Source organism: Crocodylus siamensis, chromosome 11 (assembly GCF_052110815.1).
Source record: "Crocodylus siamensis isolate JL-2025a chromosome 11, ASM5211081v1, whole genome shotgun sequence".
Classification (NCBI taxonomy): domain Eukaryota; kingdom Metazoa; phylum Chordata; order Crocodylia; family Crocodylidae; genus Crocodylus; species Crocodylus siamensis.
In genome coordinates, this window is record NC_143405.1 from 49528545 (window position 1) to 49540141 (window position 11597).

Here is an 11597-nt window from a genome sequence, read left to right on the forward strand (position 1 = left end):
AAGTTGCCTACTTACAAGACAAGACTTCTGAGTTCAATCAGTGTCATCCTTCTGTAAATTGTACAGATGTTGCTTTGATTCCTGAAGTGAGACATTTACAGTAAATGGTAATTTACACAGTCTGCAGCTCAGTTTCTTTAAGTGATATTGGAAGACTAGCTTAATGTAGTCTTACAGGGGGGAATCAATTGCAGTTTGCATTACTTCACAAAATATGATTAAATCCAAGCAGTAATTTTCTGGTTTCTTGCAGGTGTTCACTACCATGAATGTTACAAAATCTTCTGGACAAGAGATTACTCAGGCTGGCTGCTGAGGTTAAGCCCTGCTGTTAAGCTGTTTCATGCCATGTACATTTATCTCTGTAAAAGGCTTCCGTGTCCAAATACACTCTGGTAAAACAAATGAAAGCAGCAGTTACACCAGTTGTATTGCAACCAGAAATAGTACATTGGCAAGGCCTCCTCAGTAGATGATGGCAGTGAAAACAGCATAACAGCGGGGTAAATTGGAACTATCCATCCTGACTTGTGGGGTATGGCACCAACGTGCTTTCTTGACGTTCCAGCTCAGAACCTTTTTCTGAGGTGAGCTGTGACTGATGACTACCTCGCAAAGTTGGGAAACCTTGTCATCCGGTCAGATGACTGAGCTTCCTTCCAAATGAACTTCTTGAGTCGCACAAGCTAAAGTTAACTTTTTTGGTTTTGGCTCCAACTTTGTGTTTTGTATGAATGCTTTAGACATAAAAATGAATGTATAATTGAGTTACTTTGTCAGTAGCTTAGCTTGAAAATTCATGGTGTCATCTGTGTATCTGTTGCTAACACGGATTTTTCTTTTCTCTTTTGCCTTAATTATATAAATATCCCATTAAGGCAAATGGGTGTAAGTCAGATACCAGAAGCTGAGAAGTGCACTTAATGCACTCGTTAACTTTTCACTTTTTTCAAAGATTTTGTTCAAACCCCAAATAGATCATAGTTGAGAGAATCAAATTATCCTGTCTTAACCTTGGCACTTTAAGGTAAAAGGTTTTCATAGTAAACCTTACCATATGTGGGTTGAAGTCCATTAGAGTGTAGCTGTCTACTTGCAGTCCAGCTCAAATTTAGTTTCTACCCCAAGTTTAAAAAAAAAAAAAATGCTAACCTATGTTTCTGGGCTTCCTGTTTATTTTTTTTTGGGGGGGGGTGTAAATTGGAGCATCTGTTCTACCACGTAATCTGTCCTGTTATACCTCCTAGGAAATGTACTATATGGACTATAATGGACAACTCTTTTTAATTCGAAGTGTACCTTGCAACAGATACGTGACTGTGCTATCATGCCTTGTATAGTTTCTTCTGTGGTCAGTCTGAAGCGCTTTTTTTTTTTTTTTTTCCCCACCGTACCCCCTCAAATTATTTGGGGAAAGTGTGAGTTTGGCTCTTCATTTTTGTCTAAAGAGATGTTCTGAGACAGTATTCCAAACACTGTAATATTACATGAATGGGTTTTAACTATTTAATCTGTGGCATATCATGGAATTTGAAGTTCAATAAACAGTTGCATATTATTTGTGGTGTCTGACTTGCTCTATGATAAACGTGAGTGAATGTTTAAAAACCTAAATTTATATAGTACTATAAGCATGTACAATAACCAAGTTTGAAGTCCTTTTATAGAACTGCGTAGTTTATACTTACCTAGAAGCAAGAGATTTCCTTCTCCTTCCTGAAAGACTTATTCAAGTAGTCAGACATACTTATGTGTCCTGGACTTGAACCTAAACCTGGAACTACTCTGCGTATCAATGTTTTAGTGGAGAGGAATATGTCACTAATTCTGTCACAGGAACTACACACTTCAGGAGGAAGATCTCTAGACAAATACTGCAGGAATATTAGGTGTATAGAAAGGATTCCAATAGGATTTGGCCAAAGTTAGCATCAACATCTGTTGTGAAAGGAGCTACAAATCTGTCTGGGATTTGTAAAACTACAAATGGATGGTTGATTACTCTGCTGGACCTCATGGTAATGACTTAATTGTTATAATCTGTAACATGTACAACCTGTCTGTAACATGCTTATAATATCTAACTTCTCATAAATGAGAGGGGAACTTGGCCAATACGTGTATGTTCTAAGCCTCTTAATACTACTTATTAAAGAGCTGGTGTATACTAAATGAATTTGGTCCTTAAAGAGTCCATTTACAGTAGTCTCATTAATGTGTGACAGTACCTTTTGATACAGATTTAATAGGGCAGCAAGCTTTCACTGTTCTTAAAGAAATGTGAGGCCTGATGTAAAAACTACAAGAGCTGAGGAAATCAAAAAGCTTTCTTTTTTTACCCAAGGTTGGTCCTTTTGCTACTGGGGAACTACCAGTGGTGTTTGGCCTGGTCTGCAACAGGGTTGTGAAGCCAAGCTGTGACGTGCACAAAATGATGACTATCGGAGTATTCCATTTTGAAGAAACATCGATTTTTGGGGGGACACAACTGAAGAGTATTACTGTTACTGGAAACTCCTGTGGCATGGTATAGAAAACTAAGCACACAAATTTTAGTTCAGCAAACTTGTATACAGTAGAAAGAGATGTATGGTGCTAAGCCATGTCGGGTCATTTGCCAATAGCTGCTGCACTCTCCCAATAAGTGAAGGCGGAGGGAACTTTCACGGATAACCCACAGGAACGTATCCCCCTTGTGACTCGCTTGTTTGATGGTTTTATTTAAGCAGTGTTTTGCTTTAGACCTCCTCATGGCTTTTTTGTGACTTGCTGATCACTGATATAAACTCATTCAGTAGGATCCGGGTGGTAATGGAGAGGCATCCCCTATCTCAATGTTATTTCATTGTTACTACACTTTTCTATTAGTAAACTTATGTAGACTGTAACTTGGGCAAATTTTTAACTTCATCATTAGACTAGTGTTAGCCAAAACAATACCAGCTCTGCATCAGTGCATGATGAAGGTTAATGTCTATATGTGGACCCTGTCTCTTGAAAGGGTGAATAAACACCAACCTACACGCTACTAATTTAGTAGAAAAGTACTCATCCAATCTAGGAGTGGTGATACTTATCACTAGTTTATAAGCAAGCTGGACATTTAATAATCAAATTACTGTGCAACTTTCCAAGTAGCCTTTGGCATAGATTTTAATTTAATGTTGAGCACTGTGGCTGACAAGACCAGGTAAGTGTCCTGTGCAAGAGTGGCAGAGGTAAATTGTCCGAAGCATAGGAAAAGCCGGTGTTTAAATTCAAACCTTGGAGTATCTCTGATCTTAAATGAGTTAGCTATGAGGTCCTGTTTGGCCTTGTACTGGGGCTGGTCAGATTTTTGTAGTGAAAAAATCAGTTTTTTGGCAAAATGAAAATTGTTAGGGATGATTTGTTAATGCCAAAAAAGAGTCTTTAAGAAACTGAAAAGTTGTGGGGGGAAGGGGGGTTGTGGGGTTTTTTTGTTTTGTTTTTTCAAACAATTTTTTTATGTAAAACAAAATCCTTTCCAGTAGAAATTTGACAAACGGAAAAATTCCAATGTCGAAGCTTTTCGCAACAGGTGTTTTGTTTTGTTTTAGTGCTATTGCAAAAATTACATATAATAGTCCTTCTTAAACTTTTATGTTCTCTGTAATTTTGAATTTGACAGTGCATGTTCCACAGTTGTGTGGGAGGGGGTTCTCAAAGGCGGTGCAATAGGAATTTTTCTGAGCTTTTTGTAGTGTAGAATAAACTTTTGAGGTGATTCTTGAACCTGGTGCCCTTGAGATGGTTTGAATGTCACCAATATGTGAGCTAAGACCTAGTCCAGGAGCTCTAGCCAAACCAGCAGAGTCCACTCTTACTTTCTGATCATGTTCTTAATACCATTATGGTTAACAAATGGTCCTTCTGAGGCCCCATTTATATATTACAAAGTCGTGATCCCAATTTGTAAATAAATCCTCAGGGATCACCTTTTTTTAACCAACCTACTTCTGTACAGAAAGAGTGTGGGAGGACGTTTCTTTTGAGACCTAAACATGCCTACTAGCTCTTTGTAACAACCAACATTGCTCTGGCTGAAAGCCTGGATGGGAAAATATTGCTTTTTTTTTTTTTTTTTTCCTCACTTCACTGGGCTGATGGCCCTCTTGATTTTTTTTGTCAGTGTCCTGTTTTGCTAATGAGCTGCATTTCCTGTTTCACAAAGCAGCCTGAGAGCATCACGCCTGTCCGTTCTCTTGGTTTCACCATCAAGGAAGCTAAAACTGACCTGGCACAAAGGAGGGGGCATGTGGATAAGAGGGAATTGAAATTTAGGTCCATCTAACTGCGTTTCCATGTGGCTGTCGTGGGAAAACTGCACCACTTCAGGAGAAGGAAGGGAGAGAGGTGGAAGGGAGGTTTGTGCCTTTTTTTTTTCTTTCCCTTTTGCCGTTTTATAAAAATTTAAATTGCCTAATCAAACTGCACAGGTGTTACTTTTAAAAGTATTAACTGAAAAGTCTCCCTGCTTGATTTAATCTGTTGTTCATTCCTCTGTGTGTACATATAGAAATGAATAAAACTCCCAAAATTTAACAAAACAGCTTATTAAAAAATGTTTCCACTAGGGAGGGAAAAAAATCTTTTAATTTCTAGTTTGGTTGTTTTCACTTAAACTCATTCACTTAGAGCAGGTTATAACTTGGACATCTTAGAAATAAGAACCTGAAACAATTGGTTTGTTTTTTTGTTTTGTTTTTTAAATGCATGAATGTGTGTGGGTGGGGGAGCTTTTAATGATCCAAGTGGTAATTAAATGGATTTTGAACTGTGCTGCTGTTTTCTGTCCATCTGTAAATGGGCGTTCTGTTTAGAAATAATAGCTTGGAACACTTTACCAACAGCTCATTGAGTTGCAGTGCTGCAGACTTAGTCTGATCTGTTTAAGAGGAGAAAGTAGGACTGTGGTTGCCACCTTGGCCTGTTTTGTCTCAGTTTTGGGTTTCTGTTTTATTCTTTTTCCTCCATGTGGTGTATCCCCACGAGGTGGAATGTGCATTTTCCCCAGGGACAGAGCAGCAGCACATAATTATGCAGCTGCCAGTTGCTCTGGGCATGCCCCTACACATGCACTCTGGCACATGGCAAATTGCCCCAGGAGAGGCTGTGGCCAGCACCCTTACCTGGGTGCCTGTGGGCTGCCTGAGGCTGTGGTGGTGGCAACCCAGGCATGCAGAGCCTGGCTGGCAGCTGAAGCACGACTGGTCAGTCAAGCTCTGGTTTCACATGTGCTGCCCTGCTTTATTTATTTCTTTTTTCTTTGCATGGCTTATCTGATGCTGGAATCTCCTGCTGTCAAAAAAAAACTAAACCAAAAAATCCCCCCCCCAAAACCTGCTGCACTGCTAATTAGGAGCATAGCAAATGTGTACACATGTGGTGCGTGTAGTGTGTGGTACCATAGATGGATTTTCAGGACCACGAACCAAACGTGCACTCACAGGGATGTGCCCCTGTTCTCTTATTCATGTCTTATAGATCACCAGAAACCAACCTGGATAACTGACTCAGCTGCGTGTCCATGCCTTCTGGCAGCCCATCTCCCCTGGCCCCTTGTCGGAGGTAAATGAAGGTGATCTGTGCCACTTCCCCATGCACTGTTGCTTTGCTCCAGCCTGGGGCATGAAGGCCATAGTTGTTGCCAGTTAATGCACTGCCTTGTTCCCAGAGGCCCTCAAGAGCACCGTCAATCATCCCCCTAGTCCAAAGTGATTTTGAATTAAAGCCACTCCCTATACCCTGCAGCCAGTGCCGTCCTGCCTCCCAGAGCACACGTTGCAGCCACTCCCCATTCCTCACCTGTTTGTTATCATGCTGAGATGATCCGGGGGGGTAGAATCATCTCCCTGGGAAGGATCTGCATCCTCCCTCTGCCCCTGGCAGCAGGAGTCCCTGCTGGCCTGGGAGGGGAGGGGGAAGGAAGCTGGTATGTTCTCCCACCTCACATGAAACGCCCTTCTGGTTTCAGCTCTGCTCCAAACTGGTGTTGGCATTGCCTCATCTTTAGCAGAGGGGTGGCTTCCTCCAAAGAGATGGGTCCTAGAGACTGTCGCTGAGGATGGTACAGGGTTAACTTAGACCTTAGCCCAGTTCCCTTTCTTGCTCAGCTATGCACACTTCTCTTGCCTTTACCAGCACTTTGAACTTGCGCTATGGGCTGGTGCCTGGGTTTCACGTTAATCCGCTTATTATGTGACCTTAGAAACCATTTAACCTTTTCTAAAGATAATCCTAAATCGCAGAGGTGTTGAGCAGATTAACAACGTTTTGCACAGCACTTGGTATCTTCAAAGCGCAGAAGTTATTTATTCATATGGCATACAGCAACTGAATGACGACAAGCTATAAGTATCCTATAAACAACCTGTAGACAACAGTACTGAGGGATAAGGCTAGAGTGACAGTTTTAGATCTGATACCCATTGCAAGGCATCATCAGTAGCCTGGTGCGGGACTTCAGTGCAACTATTAATGATAAGTAGGATGTTCCTCCACTATGTGTGCAATAGTTTGGATTCTTCCACGCTCTCACTTAAGGTCTTTATCAACATTTCATTTATGTAGTAGGTAGTTGCATCTACCTTGTCCAGTACAAACACTGTTCGATAGGCCTGTGCAAAACTTCGCCTCCTGTTTCATTTTGACACTTTTGACCAATTTCGAGGTCCAGACAACAAAATCGAAACAAAACAAAGGCCCTTGAAATAGCCTCGAAACAAAACGAGGGTGCTCAAAACATTTTGACCGTAGGCTGCGGATGGGAAGTCAGTGAAGCTGGGCTGCTTCCCCGTCTCCTGTGCTACATCATGCCGGGGGCAGCTGGCAGCCTAGCTGGGCTGATTTCCCATCCCCAGTGAAACTCAAAACAGCCTCTCTCTTTCAATGGAACAGAATAGCTGTTTCAACTCTAAATGAAATTCAAGATGAAACGCTGTTTCGTCGAAACTCAAGGTGAAACAGAACGGTGCTGTTTCGCACAGCCCTACTGTTCAGTGTTGGCCAGCTCCCCATTGGTAAAGCAAAGCCAGGAGGTTTAGATGTGGGGTCTGTGATAAGAAATCTGGCAATTAGGTCAATTGTGCTCATTGGTGGATCTATTTTTCTTTGGTGTCAAAATATTTGTCATTCAGCTTTTGTCCTATGTTCCAAAATGGCCTTCATAACTTAAGCGTTAGCTGGGGCTGGGGAGGGTAGTAAGCTCCTCAAATTGGTCGTGAATTGACTGTAAGCAGTTCCTTGACTCTTAAAGCAGCCTATTTACATCCAAGTGTGAAGCACTAGACAGCACTGAAAACCAGTGCTCAGCCGGAAACAAATCTAGCTCAGTGTTATGCTAGAACTTGCTTAGAGAGGGGGTTAAGAGTCTTCACCCACCCCAATTTTGCTTTCTAAAATGGCAAAAAAGAACCACAAAAGGAGTGAACCTTAAAACACTGGGATAGTAGAGCTCCAACCTTCAAAGTAAGCTGTGGTGTGAGCCCTGGTGATATTCTACTGAGTTCAAGTGCATTCAGTTGGGCAGGAAGGTCTGGGTACCCGGTCAAATGGCATCAAACCTTGGAGAAGGAAGGCTGGCTTGTGTAAGATGTATGCTTCTGGCTCTGGATATCTTATTTCTGCTTTCAGCTCTGGCACAGATTTTTTGTATGACCTTGAATAAATCGTTGGTATCTCCTTTTTTGTTTTGGTTTTTTTAAGCCCATTGATTGATTGATTTCCTTTGGGAAGCCTTGGATATCTTAAGCTTAATTCTAATGACTACTTTGCACTTGCTACTGGACTCAGGTTGGGCATGCCAAGCTATTTCTTTCAGTAGTAAATCCTATTTTCTTACCTTCTGTAAGTGAGCTAACACTTTTACCTTGGTATTTCAGATAACCTTTTTGTACGTCACCAAAAGAGAAATCAAACGGCTCAGAAAATAAATAGCCAGAGACAAACGTTCCACTGATCCAATTAGTTTCGCATTCACCGGTCAATAACTTGCCAAGATGGAACTTGACACATAGTCGATAGTGATTTTACTAAAAAGCCTAATGAAGCAGCAACAGAATTACAGGAAAAGGTGAAGTTGAGCATTAGGATCAGGGTGCCAATACGTTCCCATTTTCCTATTGGCTTGCTGGGAATGTACTTTGAGCAAGTATGATTATTAACTACTACAGGTAGAAGTCTGCATAAACCAAGTTTGTTGTATAATGCTGAATGAACGTATCTCACAATGATGATCTCTTAATTACAGTCATCAGTTACCGTAAAGACTCAAATACTGACTACACCAGTAGTCTGCAACTTGTTTTCTGCATGCAATCTGTGTCTGCTTCCTAATTCTGGCCTTGAGTACTGCTGACCAGGAGCACTATAGATGTTATGATCAAATCTCTTTGGCAAGAAGCATCTTACTTTACATACTGACTCTGAGTGCTTTATAACCCTTCAGTTCTCTCCAGTTTCCATCCAGCCCTCCACAGCCAGGACACTTGAATGGGTGGGAAGAACTTACCATTGCTATAATAAGGCCACGTTAACCCAGGGTGCCGTGACATCCTGAGGTGCCTTGACATCCTTTCGAGGGTGCCACAGTGTGCCATGCAATGTTAGCGCTGTTAGGTGTGCAGACAAGGTTCACCAGATAAACTCAGATTTCAAAAAGAAATCCACAGTATTCAAAACATCCTGCCCTGGTGTGGTCCTTCTGAGTTCTTGGTAACAGAAGAACGGCTCTATTATCTTTGGTCAAAAATTGAATGAAAGCTAAAAGCTGACATTTTCCAAGTTTGCCTCAAGTTTGAAAAGGTTGAGAACCACTGGCTTATTAGAAGAATCAATGGTGATTAGTGAAACTGAACAAACCTAATGACAACTAACAAATCTTTTTCATGGCCAAATGATTTCCTGATGAAACTCCCCAGGGGATTTGGGCTTCAAATTAAGATGTATTATTTAACAACTTAATCCTAATGTGTTATTGTGAAGATTAATTATTCTAGATCATATAAACATACATGTGCAGTGCCCTTTTCTTACGTCTAGTATATACAGAGAAAGGAGCTGACTCAGTGCCTTGATGGGAAGCAAGTCTTTCTGGAGGGCATAGTTACCCGATTCTTGATGGAGTTTTGAGTAGTAACTAATTCATCCTCCCAGTGTAGAGTCCCTAGTTCAAAGCCTGGCCTCTTCACAATCCTGGAATGGTCTTGACTCGACAATAGCCAGTGTGGTTACGGCAACCAAATGGTGGGTTCAAAAGTTCAGTTTTCTGCTCTGTCAGAAGGAGTAGGAAGGTTAGATAGCAATGGAGTACAATAGAGAGGATTTGTCGTGCCTGTAGCAGGGAGTTGGAGAGTGTGCCTACCAAAGAAAGAAAGGAATGGATTTTGAATTGTAACAAAGATAGTAACAAAATGCAGCTCTCTTACCTTTGGCCTCCACTTGTTTAGAAGTTTTACTCAACAATGTTTAGATACAGCAGGAGATGAAAGGCAGCAAGTGGTATCAAATTAAAAAAGGAGGGTTCAATGTTTAAATATGAAGCCTGGCAGTCTGGAAAAGCACGCTGGAGTCTTTGGGGTGTGTGGGAGGGCAGGCGGAGGTAGGGACAGGCCAGAGAAATGTGGAGAAGGGAGAACTTTTACCCATATATTTACAAAGTGTTCTAGGCATGTGCAGCTCCTTTTAAGATGGATAGTCCTTGACAATAATCTTTGAAAACAGACTCACAAATGTTTAAATTAAGTCTCTAGAAGGCATCTGGACAAGCATGGCACATGCTGGGAGTCTAGTTTGTGAGGTCTTGGTTTAAGACATGGCAAAGAGAGTGTTTTTCTTTGCCACCATTATTTATACTAATGAAAGAATTGGCACCTATTCCAAAGACTTGTAGCTTTTTTTACTTGACTTTAAACTAGTAATGGGTACTACCATGTTTACTAAAACATTAGGATATTGAACTGAGCTGTGTTAATTGAAGTATTGAACTGAGGTATATTATATCCATCAGTTCTGATCCTGCTACAGATAACTATTAGGATGGTGCAAAGCTTCAGTCCCCGATTTTCGATTTGGCAAGGCTTCATCTTGAATCGGTGGCCAAATCTCCAATTGGAATCGGAGAACCCTTTAATCTCTCCAAATTGAATTGGATCCCCCCTCCCCCCAACTGATTCGGACACAGACACAGCTTTAAATGTTTTTTCTACGTGCCTCTAGGTAACAGGCAGCTTATGAACACTGTGATACTGGGGTACATGGAGTGTCCCACAAGGGCAGGTGGCCCCCAGTGCACTTGGCAGCAGACCTGGGAGCGGATCAGAAGCACTTCCAGTCCACTTCCAGATTCACCGCCAAGCACGTGGAGGGCCCCCTGCACTCCTGTGGGACACTCCATGTGCATCAGTGTCACAGCGTTCACAAGCCACGTTGGTAACTCAAGGTATGTAGAAAAAACTCTTAAAGCTGTGTCTACGTCCGAATTGCTGATTCTCTGAACCGGCTTTGAATCTTCAGATTTGGATTTGGCTGAATTGAATCACTGTCCCTGATTCGAGCTGAATCCGAATCGAATAGGGCCTGCTTCACACACCCCTAAAAACTAGTGCATCACTACAGCACTACAATTCAAGAATAATTTTGTTAAGGCAAGTCTGTTGCATTCAGTAGCACAATAGGGATGTTCTTGTTCTGTCCCCAAAATCCTAGAACATCCATCCAGAGCCAAGATGTGAAACTGTCCTTTTCCCCATTCTTTTTAGTGACTTACAACAGCAAGACTGAAGACTGATCCTAGGAGGTGGCAGAGGGCTGTTCAGTTCACGTTGGACCTATGCTCTGCCAGCACTGCAGGTGAGAGAGCTCTTTATCAGTCAGACACCCCTAGGTAGGTCCATCAACTCCATAAGAAATTAAAGATGAAGCAAATGTTAAAATTCTTGTATGTAGTTAAGATACATTTTCCTGAAGGATCATTCCTCTTTTCAGTTCTTTTTGGTTTATGCTGTTCTTGGATTACCAACAGCCTATATAAATGAGACTTATTCAGTTGCTCTTAGTTTTTCAAAATGTTTTAAGTTTCTTGTGGGACTGGGAATTAGAAATTGAAAACTAGACACTTTGAAGCTTGAAGTTCTAGTCCATTGTGGGAGGGCAATGAATGACAGCCATCTGATGGTTCTTCGTTTGACCCCTATGAAACAAATCTGGTGATTCAGTCCAGTTTACTGTGAACACGTTCGAACCTCACATTGCCTGCCTCCAGTGGCAGTATTAGCCCCTCTTATTGATACGCTTGGCTGAGGCCGTATAGATTGAATGGACTGTGCACGTGGAATTCTCTCGCCGTATAGATTGAATGGACTGTGCACGTGGAATTCTCTCGCTAACCAGCAGAAAGTTCTCCCAGGCACATTGCTAGGCTTCCGTTTGAAAAACTTGCACTGCTTTCCGTAATGCATTGCTTTGCTTTCCATGATGCATCTATATTGTACGTATAAGACTTCAGTTCGGATTTTCAGCCTTTCACCGGCATTAAAAAATATTCATGTGCACCATTTCTTAAAACTTAATAAAATTAT

General features: G+C 41.6%; 1 protein-coding gene and 1 long non-coding RNA gene across 2 annotated transcripts in view; both read left to right on the forward strand.

The window, feature by feature from the left end:
• The window catches only part of TXNRD3 (thioredoxin reductase 3), a 33193-nt gene extending 31076 nt beyond the window's left edge, over positions 1-2117 (forward strand). The window contains exon 16 of the mRNA XM_090022102.1: positions 254-2117. Within this exon, the coding sequence (XP_089878228.1) occupies positions 254-322 (69 nt within the window). The 3' untranslated portion in view covers positions 323-2117. The remainder of the gene's footprint in view (positions 1-253) is intronic.
• Positions 2118-4206: 2089 nt separating this feature from the next.
• On the forward strand, positions 4207-11263 carry LOC149855842 (uncharacterized). Its single transcript, XR_016438579.1, has 3 exons — positions 4207-4385; positions 5506-5589; positions 10779-11263. It is a non-coding gene; the product is annotated as an uncharacterized LOC149855842 (long non-coding RNA).
• Positions 11264-11597: the final 334 nt, after the last annotated feature.